The 16,485-nt window shown below is 32.4% G+C and overlaps 2 protein-coding genes across 3 annotated transcripts in view; one reads left to right on the plus strand and one right to left on the minus strand.

The window, feature by feature from the left end:
- LOC127717715 (uncharacterized) overlaps positions 1 to 15,232 on the plus strand; it is a 66,677-nt gene extending 51,445 nt beyond the window's left edge. The window contains exon 2 of the mRNA XM_052223484.1: positions 13,904 to 15,232. Coding sequence (XP_052079444.1) covers positions 13,904 to 14,939 — 1,036 coding nt within the window. The 3' untranslated portion in view covers positions 14,940 to 15,232. The remainder of the gene's footprint in view (positions 1 to 13,903) is intronic.
- LOC127717716 (Krueppel-like factor 6) overlaps positions 1 to 16,485 on the minus strand; it is a 177,913-nt gene that overhangs the window by 94,459 nt on the left and 66,969 nt on the right. The window lies entirely within an intron of this gene.

Raw genomic sequence — 16,485 nt, forward strand, 5'->3', positions numbered from 1 at the left:
AAATCTATAGCAAAGTAAAATTTCATCTAAATCCTAAATGCTATCATGTGAAAGGTAAGCATATTATATTACCAAAATCGAAAAAAATTGAAGTAATTCTGGTATAAGAGCGATACGTCCAGGGAAATGTTGTTTTTTTTTTTTTATCAAAATTGAAACGGGACAATAAGTAGGAAAATGGCATAAGCCGTCATCGAGACACGTGCGATACAACTGCTGACAGCGATCAAAAGACCATTTTCAATTAAGATACGACCGGTATATAACTTAAAATTACGCTGATTTGTTACTGATATAACAACTTTGAGACATGGCGATAATTTGCTATAATTGACATTATCAATGATTTGCGGGCTTGCATCAAAATTGATAGAGAATTTTCAAGTACAACAAAACATCTTATTTCATAATCTATTGAAGCAACATTTTGACTTCACCTGAGCATAAATGTGTATCCCCTTCCAAACAACTTCTTCCTTGAGAGTATAGTAAATCATGTTATTATTGTGTGTTATGTAATGTGAAGTCTGTTAGTCTTTTTACATACAAACTTGTCTTGTTCTTTATTCCCTCTGGTTTCTTTCAACTGTGTCTGATGCCTCGTATAGAGTGAGTGTCACACGATCTTTGCACGATAAAGAACCCTTGCAAAAAATCACTGAAGGTTCCATTCGTGGCCTATCCAAAATATGAAGTTTATAGGGAAAGTTCAATTTGATTTTTGGTGTGAAGTGTAGAAGTGGAGGTGGTTTCATGACGTCAGATAGGATTTCGTTCATCAAAGGACCCGAACTAAGTTCTGCGCATGCGTGAGCGGAAGAGTGTTATAGAAACCGCATATTGAATCATACTAATGCGCATAAGTGACCGGATGTTTTTGGTTTTCCATTTTTTTAATATTAGCCGACTGGGAACTCCCGCCATTTCGTTCGTACACTTCGGTAGTGTTAGTAATTATATGTATCTCGGGTTTTTACCTTATGTTTCAATGGTACAATTACGTGCAAAGTAGTGATGAAAAGTGAATTAAAGCTTTACAATAGTTTTGCCTATGAAATTGTTGCGTGTCATTGAAAATTTAAGTCAATTGTTAACCTTAGAACAAAGGTTTGGATGCATTCTGTGACGTTCTAAGTCCGGAGGAAGTGCTTTCGTCATGTTCACAAAGAGAAGTAACTATATTTTAAGGTTAGTTCCAAGGTAGGTAATTTGCATTCTTTGGAGTCATGGTGGTTATTGTACGAGTTAATGTTCATTCTTTCATTTTATAGGTGTCTAAGGAATTAAGTTCTTACTTTTGTGATGTCAAGGATCTGCTAACCCTTCCTGAGCACCTGAGATCAACCCGGTTTTAATGGGGTTCATGTTGCTCAGTCTTTGGTTTTCTATGTTGTATTTTGTATACTGTTGTTTGTCTTTTGATCGTTTTTCGTTTTTTCCATGGCATTGTCACTTTTTCTTTTTCTTGTGAGTGTGAATGTTCCTATGGTATCTTTCGCCTCTCTTTAAGAACAAACAATAGCCGATAATTGTGCAATTCATTGGGATTTGTAGAAACTACAGGAGATAGCAAAAGGGCGAATTCCTCCCTTCAATAAAAATACGAAAATAGAAATAAAAAATGTTTTTGTAGAACACTTTTGGTTTAGGCCTACGATTGCTTCATCAGCTCACTAATCAATGACTTGGTATTGACATGATTTATAAGATACTTTGTTTAATTCCCCGTTTGTGAATAAAGAACTTTCTAAGAAACTACGATAACAACTCCGTCAGGCAAAGCTAGACTTAGCAGAGTGTGGATATTGATTGTAGGTCCTTTTTCGTCATATTGCTCCTGACGTTTTTACGTATTTAAATGTTTTAATTTGAGCATTTCTGGTGAAGGTAAATTCTGGAAAGTTCTTTTGATGCTCGAAATTTATGAAGTGCTATCTTCATTTACAATTTTTGTCTCTTCTCAATCCATTTATGAGATTTAAAACTTTGATAAAATACTGTCGCCTTAATTTTAGCAAATGTTTAAATTATGACATCATTGTGACATAACACGTGACATATCTGTACTAAGATTTGCAATTAAAACAAAATGTGCTTCGGTCAACGCTTCTTCACCCTATAAAATTACAAAGACAGACAATCAATTATTAAAAACATTTGTTATTCATTTGTCTTTTGGTTGATACGATAGAACAGATTCGCATTGCTGCTAGTGCTTTTAAGATTTCTTTAATTATCTGGTAGTCTTTTTCTATATTTATACTTTTTCATTTTAATTTCTGTTAATAAATTAATGAGGTTCCAACTTGTTTTTTGTTTAAGGTGAGCCTATATTGACTTTGCTTTTCTAATTTGAGGTTCATCTCCTAAACATATTTCAAGTGAATGTGTGGTTGGGTATGCAGAATAGAGGATACAAGGCACAACAAAGGAAATTAGAGAAATATCGCTAAAACATAATTAATGAGAATATTGGTGAATAGAGAATAAAGGGCAAAGCGAATTCTGAATAGAGAAAATTGCCTAAAATTTAAACCAAAAATATTTGACATTTGTTCAGATTTTAGATTTTCCATGTATTGTTTTGTAGACAGTTACTTTGTCTTTTGTCGTTTTTCGTTTATTTCTATGATTTTGTCGGTCTTTCATCGACTAGTATGAGCTTTCATTCTCACTTTGGTATCTTCCGCCTAATGTTTGTCCATTATTGAATATCGTGTGAGAACTTATCCATCGTTGAAGATTCACATTTGCAATTTATATAACATGTTTCAAACATAATAAAATACACATCAAGCGTATGATCTAAGTAAATACCAACACAGCAGACCAAAGCCAATTAACTAATAAAACCTCAATGCGTTGACCTTTATAGACCAATTGATAAGAGAATTACTGGCGTGAACAATGATTAGAGATATACAACTAAATATAAATAAACCTTGACCGCAGATAATTGATAGCTATTAACGACCACTCTTATAAGAACGATCACAGACACTATGCCATAATTACAAAAGTAGTTATTGTTGATATAAAGCCTGTAAACGTCCAGCAGAAAGTATTTCAGATACCGAGTCTGATATTGTTGAAGAACTGAAAAAATATAAAACATGATAAAATAATTATTCTTTTTATGCAAATATTTGGGCTTAAGGGCAACACGTTATGTTACAGAAAACTTCCTTGGCGTCATTGAATAAAAAGCGATGAATGTAAACTAACTGACGCCAACATTATACTTAACTATCCGAGCAGTGTGCGCGGCACACTGTGTGAATGCTTGAGGATATTTTTTCTCTAGTATCATGTAATTCACTCAGTTCTGTCATATTGTAAATCAAGAACAAAACAAATTACATGCTACCTGCAGTTGACACAAAGCACACAGTATGTACATAAAATGATAGTGTGTTCTCAGATAATTAAGGATAATTTGCCGCTAAAATACTGTGCCTGAGCTAGCCACATATCTTTGACAGAAATGCGTCACCATAGGGGTATTTGCATACACGTGTGTGTACGTCTACCAGTCCACTTGTCTCAGAGTACTTTAGCAAGCCGTTCCCGAGCGGTATAGCCTTACTTGATTTTCCACGTGGTACCGCATAAGAGTAAATCTTTGTGGGCATAGACCGACGTGAAATAGAGCTGTTGAGCAATCAAGATGAGACTATTCCTCGTTAAGGTACGTAGGCACCCTAACTACTCAGAAAAATTTGGGGAACGATATTATATTTGGCCAAAATAAAATATCATAGCCCAAAACGAAATATGTAACGTTATGTTGCCTGCCCAAGTTGCATATTGAGTAATCCCAAAATTTGAAGATGTTGTGCCTGATGAAGCCTTGTGTCTTGTTAAAATTAAAGTTGATCTAGAGAAAATTAATGTCAATATAAAAATCCTTAACCACAATATTGAGATCAACGTGAAAAGAAAAGACACAAGGCTAGGATGTAGGACATGTTATACAAAGTTATAACCGATCGCGGATTTAATATCCGATTTAAATGTTCTACTGTAGCGTTTAAAACAATCTGATTTCCAACGTCCCAGTGATTGTATCATATTGTCCTCAATACCTTTAGAACTAGCGCTAATGGTCGCACCTGATCGAAAGGAATGTCCGCTATAATCCTTTTCACTATATCCTAATGCCATGAGTATTGTTTTAAGCTTGCTTATAAAATAGTTCCGGGAAACTGGGTTTCCGATTTCTTCAACGAAAAACGAATCATTGTGCTTTGCGTTTACAGGTTTCGTCTTACACTCAGCAGCTGGAATAGCAATTTATACGAAAAAGCGATGTCATCAATCCTGAACAATGAAATTATAATACCTTGTCGGAAAATATCTGTCTTTGTAGCTTTTAAATTTATAGTTACTTCGCTTTCTGAAACGAAACATCTGAAATAGCAATTAATACGGACAAGCGATGCCATCAATCTTGAACAATGAAATTATAATGCTGCTAGCCGCGCCTGATTGAAAGGAATGGCCGCTAAAATCGTTTTGTCTAATTGTGTGACTGGACAAAATATCTCTATGCAGTCTAAATGGACTTCGGTCGGACAATAAATACTATTCTTGTAGTTGATACAATGTATTTGAAAAAATTACGTCGGTGAAATAGTAAGCTAACAATATGTCAAATGTAAATATAAACAGTGATGAAGATAATTGTCAGCAAAAGTTCTAAATTGCAGTTTTTCACACGATCGCATGTATTTAGGCCTCTTCAATAACTTCAGTTGATCATGATGTCAGTTCTTCACATAAATACGCTATAATTATCACTTATCCAATTGGTTGAATGAACAACAGACAAAGAGCTTCTCCTCCATATTCCAAATATGAAACAAAGAAAAAACGAATGTAACTGTGTGCACAATATCTGGTATCATTTAACATACTAAACCTTACTATGTAATAATCAATAAAATTACAAAAAAAAAAACCAACTACTAGTAAGTAGTAAAATAATAGTTTCAATCAATCCAACCATTACATACACATGTATCGTGACATCTGAACTTGTGATGAGTTAGATGTTTGCCCTATGTTGAAGTGTCAGTGTGACTTTGAGATAAAGGACGGCAATAAAAGCATATTGTGATATTGTGTCATGAATTGATATATACCATATCCTTTCTACTTGCTCATAGTATGTAATTGTTGTCGGGGACAAATGTATATATATTAGGATAAAACGTTAAGTTGCATGACTTGTCTATCATTCATTGTGTCATTGAACCTTAATTTCGTTAATTTTCCTAATCTGTAATCAGATTTACGTAGGTAAATTGATAAGGTCGTCGTTGTGAATACTTGAAGGTAAATTGTTTGATGAACTATAACAGACAGTCTGAATGACTGTTAGTTTAATGTACAAGCAGTTTTGTGGACTAGAGGTAAATGATATTTGATGGGTGTTAGAAAGTGTCGAAAATATGAAGTGAATATAAATATATGACATGCGGGAGAGTCGAGTATGAATAGTTACAGCGAATGGACATGTATCTGCTTAACCATGTAAATTTGGTAAAGTGTATATATACATGTATGTACATACATTTGTAAAATTGTAAATGTGAAATTGCATTTTTAAACCAATGCATAGGAAGAACCCCGTGGCTTATATATGTATTGACAAATCTATACTACTAAAGGAAGAGACCGATTTCATTAAGCCGCAACTCCTCTGAAACCGTACAAAGTCGGAAATATTTGTGAAATGACGTTTAAATGTAGTGTTTTGTACTTCCTAAATTTGTCTTTGAAACAATCTTTTCCACAGAAAACGCCAATTTTTTAGAAAATATCCAAATTCGGAGACCGTTATCCATCCGTGTCTTATACGCTTTCGCGCATGCACAGTCAGTCAGGGGTTGATTCCTGATGAAGTACTGTAGATTTATTTTTCATCCGATTTCGATGGGATTTTTTCCATTGTGTTACTCATTTGTTATCCCTTTCGGTAATGTCAACGGATTTGAAGTAGCTTATACGTTTATTGTGTAAAAAGGGGGTAAAAAAAAAATCTTCTAGTACCATATAATAAATGTGTTGTAGTCCGATGATTTTACTCTCATTCTCATGATTCATGTGAATCCGTAGCATAGTATCAAGTAAGAGCCTCTATGCAGAACGTAGTCTTGTTGAGTGTTAACAATAATAATGTATCATGATCTATAAGAGTATAGTGTAACGTTTACTAAATACAACCTGGTGTAACATCTCTGTAATCATAGTTCCATATGTACATGGTATACAAAATCTGAAGTCTATGTGCACGTGCTAAATCAGGTGATCACCATAAACATGTCAATGATAAAACAAATATTAAATAGAAAATTTCACATTCAAGATGAACCTATGCACTTGCGAACCTTGTGTAACACAACAATTCTTAAAAATAAAAGATATATATATATGTACATGTATATATGAATATATAGAAAGTAATTGTTTCTGTCTCTTGACTACACGCGTTCGTTCTATGAATGTCGAAAATATATATACAACATCGTGAACTCAATTAGGCGCAATAAATTCTCTTCTGTAGATCTTATATCGAGTGAATGTGTAGATAATTCAAATGATCATGCTAAATTGCTGCTCGTCAGTTTCAAACTGCACGCATAATTTGTTGTATGACCAAAATATGAATTGAGATGACATGTCTATCGATTATTAATCGTTTAAAAATATCTATTTTAACGATAGCTTTCAGAATCAATGAAAAATCTAGAAAATAAAATAAATTACAATAAACTGACCTGTCTAGAAGATAAATTTGTACCAGATTCTCAAGACACGTCTAAAAATGTTGGTATACCAGTGCAATCTTATCTGTAAGCCAATATCCACTCCGAGTCATTAGCAGAAAATATCGGCATTGACAGAAATGCAAGCGTAAATAACAAACTAGTGAAAAATTCTGACGTACGTTTAGTCTTGTATACTATATATATTTATATACATAGTTGTTACCATTTGAAATTTAGCATCCATTTCTATATGAACAAATAATTGCGTAGCGTCTAATAGAACACATCCCTAGTAATCAGCCTACTCGTTTCCAAGTAAATGTAATCTCACAAATTGCAAAATAAAGCATTTATTCCCATCCGGATCCGTTTCGACACAATCTAAAGTGTCAAATATCGAGTATAATTCTAAATCTTCATACCTCTTGTTGAAAATGTTGCGGGTATATAATATAAACACAATAAGTATACTGTCGTAATTCGTATTTGAATTTTTTGCACTGCTACTGCTACTAACTAATTAATGCAACTGACTGAATAAGTCTGACAAAGATTGAAAATTATACATGCACCAAGTTCATGAGACGGTTAAGAAAACATTGCCGTATCGACCACAGACATCATAAATCTAGTAATAAAATGTGTATCGTCCACCTAAATAAATAATGGATTTTGACAGAAGCCGAGTCGGACAGAACATGAAACACTAATATAAACATCAATTAAAAATTTCTAAATAATACACCATTGAATTGTCCATCATGTATAAATATCATATGGTAACTTGGCAAAACAAGGAATAATGTGGTTATCGCGTTAAACATTTTATTTACTGATGATTCAAATTTGAACAAGATTTTTCCCCTTAATGGTTAAACGTAAGTGATTAAAGATGACTGGCGCCACCTAGTTTTTACATCCAAGATAATTGGTAGAAGTAAATTTATTGTCTGCTGCCCTGATAATTAGAAAAGAAAATTCAAATAGTGAGAAAGGAGTGTTGGCAATTGGTGTAGAATTAGCGAGCAATTTAGAGGAAACTCTGTCATGAGAAAAAATTCTGTGCAAAATTAAGCAAGGGGAGTTCTTCATTAATACTATTTCAAAAATTCTTAAAAAATGCCATTTTTCTATCAAAAAGTTGTGGCACCATCTGAGGGCACCATATGTGTTTTGCAAATTTATCCACATACAAAGGTGTTGAAAATTCAGAATTTGACAGTTTTTTCAACGGATCTTTTATAGTGAAAAGGCAGAACCCAAAAAAGGCGACTATTGTCGCCTATGTAAATAATTACTTCATTTTAAACATTAATAGTATAGCCAGATAAAGGATTGAATACAAATCACAGTGATAAATCTAAATTTAGAATTTCAAATTCCTGATTCATTTCATTCTAATCATTAATAGTATAGCCAGATAAAGGATTAAATACAAACCACAGCGATAAAGCTAAACTTAGAATTTCAAATTCCCGATTCTAAAAATATCTTTGTCATGTTTACCTCATATGATAATAGATAATCGTTACTTTAAATAGTATTGAAAGGATATGTTCAGGTAAGATAGACGTAATGTTTTAATGGTCAACTTATACTTGGTTTATTTAGACAAGAAATGACTTCTTAATTAAATTATATTTGTATTGTTGCATTGATGTTGGTCCGTCTATATCCTGAAATCAATATTTTCAATTCATAGAATTGTATTTGTGTGTTCATTTGAATTGTATGATATGATATTGTGTCAAAAATGAAAACAGAGGTAAAGAATTTTATAGGATTCTCTAATGATTAGTGTTTATTTTTAACTTCATGTTTGGAGGAAATATTACTCTTTCAGTTTGTATAACTTTGTTTGTTAATGTTTGTCTAAATACTGAAATGTGATGTCGTTTCAGTCTTTTGTTCATATGCAATTCAATGGCAGCTATTCAGTAGGTCACTTTGCGGGCAATTCGAGTCACATTCAATTATATCCGTCTAATCCGGTATCATATTTACCCACTTTTGTACCAGGACTTCCAATAACTGTTTAGTTTAATATTACAAGAAAAATCCTATGTCGCTGCATTCACTAAATGATATCTGATTCGACGATATAATAGATTTTTTACAACTCGCTTAATCTCACTTACATGATCTCACTTAGATTATCTAATTAAATTAAAATGTCGTGTGATTTCAAGAGCTTTTATTAGTATGGTTTTTCTTTATCTTTTCGTGGTTTTTTTTTCATTCCTTTGACTTCCCTAAAATTTAGAATAATCGTATAGTACATACTTGAGTGTCCACGACATTATTCTTTATTCATTATACTGGAAATAAAATGTTTTGGATGTCAAATTTTACTTTAAAAGTTCCTATTTTTTGTATTTAGGCTTTTTAAAATGTCTACTGCAAACAGATAAAATAAGTGAATAGAGAGAGAAAGGATTTTTTAGTTAAGTTAAGTTAAAGTTGTCCACCATCCAACCCCACCAATTTGTTTTGTAGTATATGAGTGGTTTGTAAAAATAATCAAACATAGTTATATATAAGAACATCAGTACAAATCCTTCTTTGTAAATATAGATAAGTTTCGATATGCCATAATTTTTGTTTGAGTTATTTTTCTTGGCCGTTATTTTGGAGGAATAAATGGTTGATTTTCTTATTTGACTTACCAAATTGAAACATGCGGTATAACCTAGTCTGATAAGAGATCCTTACTACATCGTAAGAAGGCTAAAAGAAATTAAAATTGTTCAGAAAACCTAGTGCGTCGACAGGGTAATCGTCTCCTGTTATACAGGCATCACCCTCCATGTAAATTCACAATCAATGAAAAGAGGACACAATTGTTAAAATTACGAATCAGGAAACGCTTTCATATAGCCATAGAATGTAACCAACTGTCACAATGTATATGTCACAGGTAAAGTCTTTAGAAAAGACCTCGTTATCTAAAAACTTGTGTCTTATTCATTGTCAGTTTTCTTATCTTGAAAATAAAATATGTTTAAAGTAAAGTATAGCCATAAAGTAAGGTTAACGTACCAAGTGCTGATTAAATTTAGATATAGATATGTCCTGATGTATCAGCGTTAAAAGTACAGCGATCGAGGCATTCATATCCTTTGTTTGGAGAATATTGTCTGAGCAGAAAGTTGATGAACCAGGGTTATGTCAAAGAACGTTTCGATCTTTTTCTAAAAAATAAAAGTTCACCGGAATATACCAAGACCTTGTTGATAAATAATCAGTATCAACTTCACAAATATATATATAATACATGATGGTCTTGAAGTATAGATTCTAGGTACTGACGTTGTTTATCATCTTAAATACGTGTTGTAGTGTTCTCTTATTTATGTTTGTAAATTATCAATCTTTACTGTTTAGTCTTTTTTTTGTAATATCCTATTGGCGTGGCTCGGTACTTATACATCCCGCCATTGCGTTATTGTGCTATGGTCATTTTTTGTCTTTCCTTTTTGCTTATGTGCTTTGTCTATATGCCATTTTTTTTCTTTGTTGACATATTTGTTTATATTATAGTGATTAAGATTATAACACAATGTTGACTGTTGTACCCCACTTTTTGACATTTTTACCTATTACGTCTGTTTGTTTTGTTCACACATTGTTGTCAATATAATGGAATTTTATGCGACTGTCATACAAGTGGGAGGTTTAGCTAGCTATAAATCCAGGTTTAATCCACTGTTTTCTACATAAGGAAATGGCTGTACCAAGTCAGGAAAATGACATTTGTTCTCCATTCGTTTGATGTGTTTGAGTTTTTGATTTTGCCATTTGATAAGGGACTTTCCGTTTTGAATTTTCCTTGGAGTTCAGTATTTTTGTTATTTTACTTTTAATACCGTGGACTCATTTATTATCGTGGGTACTAATTTTTATGTATTGAGGAAAAATTGTATTTTCGTTGATCAAACTTAAATAAAATATATCAACTTTCAAATTCATGGTTTTCTTTTATTCACGAAATCAACGAAAATTGTTACATGTACTTAACAAAAAATAATGAATCCACAGTAATTATGACGAAACATAACAAAAAGGAGTGTGTTGGTTTTTCCCCTAGTATTATGATTTCCTAAACCGTAATGCAGGCTTATATTTTTTTATTTGTCTAATCATAAAAAATGTTTTTAGAAATATCATTTATCGCTTATTAAAATTATAATATTGAACTGTGATAGTGTTATCATACAAAAATGAACTTTGCCTTCAGAATACCACTCGTCAAGACCTTTGAACGGTGACTATCAACATTGAAGGGCCTTTACTAATTTTTACGTTCATTGCAATACTGTTAAGGTATAGGGATACACACAGGTAACATGTATACTTCTATAACCGTTACTGCAAAAGGACATGTAGGGACATTTCATTTTTTAAATTATTCATTTCCATTTTGACATTCTGTTCTTTAAAGTTGATATTTCTCAGTTCAAACTTTACTTTTACCAGTTCCATCTTGACATTTTTCACTACGAAGTTGACATCTTCATCAAGTTATTATGTCGTTAGAATAATGTGGATTTCCCCAGTTGAAAGTCAGTGGTCGACCATTTAATCTTTGAAAACATGGTTTATTTATTTGTTTAAATTGGTCTTTAACGTAGCTGTCAGTAACTGCAGTTACTCTTAAAACAGAACTTAAAGACTTTTGTCTTTTATTTTTTTATGGGTGTACCTTGAACAGATCTTATATTTTATTCCTTAACCAAACTTCTTTCCGACTGATGTTTACAGGTTTTTTTGTTACACCACTGACCGAGATTAAGGAGAAGGTTGAATGCTCACAAACATTTAAAAACCCGCCACACTTTTTATTTGGATATTCCAAACGAAGAACCTGTAAACCAGTGGTTATCGTGGGTTGATGTCAGCTATATTGATATTTTGTTCGTTGAATTGAGGTATATATCTGGTCGTTGGCAATTATAAATTGCATATTACACATTTTGTCAAGACGGAGCATTTTGGACCTTGATATACGGTATGGGTGTTGCTCATTGTTGTAGGTCTTTTGGTAATGTGCAATAGTTCACAACTTTGTTTTTGGTCTTCATAGATGTTTACTCATTGACAATCACAATCCTCTCTTTATTTTATACAAATTGTGTGTTATAGTCGGTTTTGTTTTGTTTGTTTGTTTGTTTGTTTGCTTGTTTGTCTATTATTTATTATTTGTTATTATTATCAAAATCGACGGGTATACTGAAATGCCTAGGAGCCTATTGATCTAATATAAATATAGATAAGAAGATGTGGTATGAATGCCAATGAGACAACTCTCCATCCAAGTTACAATGTATAAAAAGGAAACAGTTATAGGTCAAAGTACGGTCTTCAACACGGAGCCTTGGCTCACTATAAAGGGCCCACAAACGACTAGTGTAAAGCATACAAATCAAAATGACAAAATATTTGTATTATATTATTATTTCCTTATAATGTTAATGGGATGCCATATCGACTTTTCGTCATAATGCATATGTCATATATGTGTACACGTGTATTTTTCCACGTCCTATTACCTTTGCATACATGAATAAAGCATATATATTGATAAGTTATAAAATTCAATAGTATAGGGTATCAATATTTGACAATTTATAAAAACAGGACAGCCGAGTTTAAATTGAGTATATATACTTCACATGTTATATTATTCAAGAGGATCTAGGTGAGGTCTACAGAATAGAGAATACTGGACAAAAAAATGCAGAATAAATGGCTAAAAAAATATTAAATTGTGAAAAATAGGCAAAAAAAAATAAAGAGTAACGAAGAATGTGGTGCTGAAATATGAAGAATAGAGAACAATGGGGAAAATAAAGAAAGAAAAGAGAAACATGAGCTAATAATTGACAATAAAGAAATGAAGGACCCACCATACAGAACCTCATTTAAAACACGGCGTTTTATCATTATCTGATAACAGATTTACACAATTAGGAAGTTTTTTCTGTAGTTGCCATGTTTGTTTATGATAATTATTTAGTTATTGTTTTAATTCTTTACAATTGTTAAATAATTGATAATGAAAGTCACAAAGATGACATTTTTGAAATATTATATGTATGTAACATGTTTAACCTAGCCACATTTTATATGTGCCTGACCCAAGTCAGGAGCCTGTAATTTAATGTTTTTATTTTATTGTTTTGTCATAAACCAGGCCTTTAGGTTTTTCTTTTGAATTGTTTCCCACTTTGTCATGTCGGGGCTTTTTATAGCTGACCATGCGATATGGTTTGTACACATTGTTGGAGGCCGTATGGTAACCTATGGTTGCTCAAATTCGCTTCATTTGGACTCTGTATCATTGTCAACTTAGCCACAAATCCTTATTTTATATGTGATAAATTGTTTGAAGACCAAACTGTATTGTCTGAAATCCGTCCTGTCTTTTATAAATGATGACTGCGTTTTTATACACAGTATATTGGTATGTATAATTGCGTTTCAAATACACATCTTATTTAGACTAAATTATACGTGATCATTACTAAGTTCAAGTACATCTTTGTATTATTTTATGATACAACAAATCAGGTATTTAATATATATTTATATATAGTTGATAATAAACAAGAATGACAAATCGAAATAAATTTTAAAAAAGGTAGAGTGATTATTTTAAAAGTTAAATGTGCATCATGCCGATGTATAGTTTGTTCCTCCTAATAGAAATTCCTTCTATTGAAACTTTGTTATGTAAAGTATGCTATAATATCTGTTCAAATTAGAACAAATATCCTTTACTATTTTTTCCGTTAGAAACAAAGTGGAAATAATATTTCAGAATATATCTTCCATTTGGAACTGATATTATAAAACAACTGTCAATCCATGACACATCATACTGTGTATTTTTATAATTTATAGGGTTTTACAATCATTTAATATTTTATAGGTCCAACTCCATTTTTTTAAAATGGCGGTGTTGCCTTTTCAATAAGTATAAACGTGTCGAAAACAATTTCTGGCTACAGTCCCAAAATGTCCATTTGTATGTTACATGATAATATATTGTCAAATTTTGTTCATGACTTTCACTTTTCCTTGTAGTGGTTGCTAAGTATACTTTACGATACCCCTTTTGTTTTTTTCAGATTTTCTATACCAGTCAATATGTTTAGCAAAGATAAGATAGATTTGTTAAATTTTTCTCCAACTAGTCAATACGCATGTACCAAATGTATCAAGTACCGACGGATTTCAAATATCGACGAAGTACAAGCTGGTGACCATATTTGTTTTGAGCGGGACATGAAATTCTATCATGCTATCCTTTCTAACATTACAAGCGTTACAGAGAGTAGTCGTGTGCAGATGCACATCATTCATGCATCACGTACAAACGAGATGTCACTTGTGAAAAGTTTATTTGGAAAAGACTTCAAACAGCATGATATTGTAGTTCAAGATGTTCTCCCGGAACTAGATGTCGCTTCAGTGGGTCTACACATAGTCCAATACGGTCGTCAAACGTATAACAATGAAAAGATATTAAGACGAGCTTTGGCTCTTGTGGAGAAAACCCGTGGACAAGTAGTACCAGTTGGGTCTCTTTCGTCACAGAAAATTCGTCCAGAGGCACAGTTTCGCCAACATGTTCCGGATGTCACATCAGGACACTTTGCAACTTGGTGTGCGACTGGGGAAAGCTTTTCATTTGACGCAAAGGACAAACGGAAAATGATCAAATATACTAGAAAACAAAATGGGATATCTATGTTTTTGGAACTATTTGGTGACGAAGATCCGGTACAACAGATTACAGAAACACATCAACAGCAGTTATTATGTGACTCTTGTTTCCTAAAGGAACTTATCAGGCTTACCAATGATCAAAAGAGTCCCGAAAAGACATATCGACTTATATCGACAAATGGAATTGCATGGACTAATGAAAGAAAGATTCCGAGTGGATTGTATCGCGTGAAATATAAACCAATCAGTAATGAAATTGTTATCAAGATCAAGCGTTACAACTCTAACTTCAAGAGGCTTGCATTGGTAGTTAAAATTGAAACATTCGTGTTTAATCTCACCCCCGGACAGAAATGTCATACGGACTGCGAAGTAAAGTACAAATTCCCGTATCCTTTTTGGAAGATTCCGGAAAGAAATGACGATAGATTTTGAATTCAAGAAAAGTATGAATGATTGGAAGAGAAGCGGCAAGTCTGCTGATAACATTGTCTTATAGCTTCATAGAAAACATTTGTTTGAAAAAACAATATAAATTTCATTGCAAATTGGTTAAAATCGAATTTATCATGTACCAACTTAATCTTTTATACAAAAAAAATGTCATATAACGTAAGCACAACTTTGTTGATAAACTCTTATTTGCCTGACATTCAAAAAATCTAATGTTGATTTTCTGTCCTTATGTGTAAGACAAAAATCTTTGTATTAAACATTGAATACCTCAATTATTTTATTCATAATTTACACAACTAGTATATGAATCATGCTTGGAGATTTACTATATATACAGTAAATTTTAGTGTAAAAAGAGGCAAAACATATGAAAGGGATAGCCAAAAACCACAAGTCAGACAAAAAAACAGACAATTCCATAATATAAAAGAAATATGATGGCAAGACAAACAAAAACTTACAAAACACAACACAAAAATCAAAAGACTGAGCAACACGAACCCACTGAAAAAAGTGCTACGGAAGTGTAAACTTGTGACAACCGTCATGTTGCTCATAGAAACTACAGATTCGGTGATACGTTGCATTCGCTGATGTCAAAATCGAGGACAGATAAATAGGACTGTGACACAAATGTTCAATTACTCTCATCTAAATCATGATGGCATCCGTTAAAGTTTCGACGGTGTGACTTCAGCTTTACAATTAGCAAATTAGGAACCCTCGTTTTAATAGATTCATTTTAAGCAGCAATCCTCTATCATTGAACTCATGAAGGAAAGCAATATTTTTGAAGACTGGAATTTAAAACTGGATGTAACGCTTACTTTAATTGAATTTCAATGCATATTTATGATTTGTAATTGAAGTTACTGTAGTGTAATTCCATTGTTGGAGATTAATAGATAGTGGGTTTTCCCGCAAACCTTTTTATGATGAGACATCAAAAACAATATTTTAAAATATAAGAAATTTACTTCGACCCCTTTTTTTGGTGCTGATTGCTTCTTGGTAAAGGGTTTGAGTTTTCTTGTGCTGTCAATTCATTGCGTTTTGTATATTTGAGTGATTAATATCTTTATGTGCAGTTTGAGAAAACCCTAAAATATAAGTCTCATCTGTTGACGTTCCTAACAAAATATGAAATGAAAGAGATGTATACTCAATAAGACAACACACCAAAGAAAAAAATACCAAACGACATCAATTAGGATATATTCATTTTGTTGTCACTACTGATAAAACTTTTTGCTTTATCTTTTTAACGGATTTGGTACCTGCTTATTGCCGGGTTACATGTTGTGCATCGCATTGTCAGTTTGTTTTTGACTTATGAGTTTGAATATCCCTTAAGTATCTATCACATTTCTTTTTGTGCCATTTGCTTCTACTTGCTTCCTGCTTACATTGTGAACTCTTAATTTGCCTTTTCTCAATGCTTTGTTCTAATCATTATGTATGTTCTTGTGATTTTGATTTGTTCTAATCGTTATGTATGTTTTTGTGTTTTTTTGATTTGTTCTAA

This window comes from Mytilus californianus, unplaced genomic scaffold (assembly GCF_021869535.1).
Source record: "Mytilus californianus isolate M0D057914Y unplaced genomic scaffold, xbMytCali1.0.p SCAF_10, whole genome shotgun sequence".
In the NCBI taxonomy this organism is placed as follows: Eukaryota; Metazoa; Mollusca; class Bivalvia; order Mytilida; family Mytilidae; genus Mytilus; species Mytilus californianus.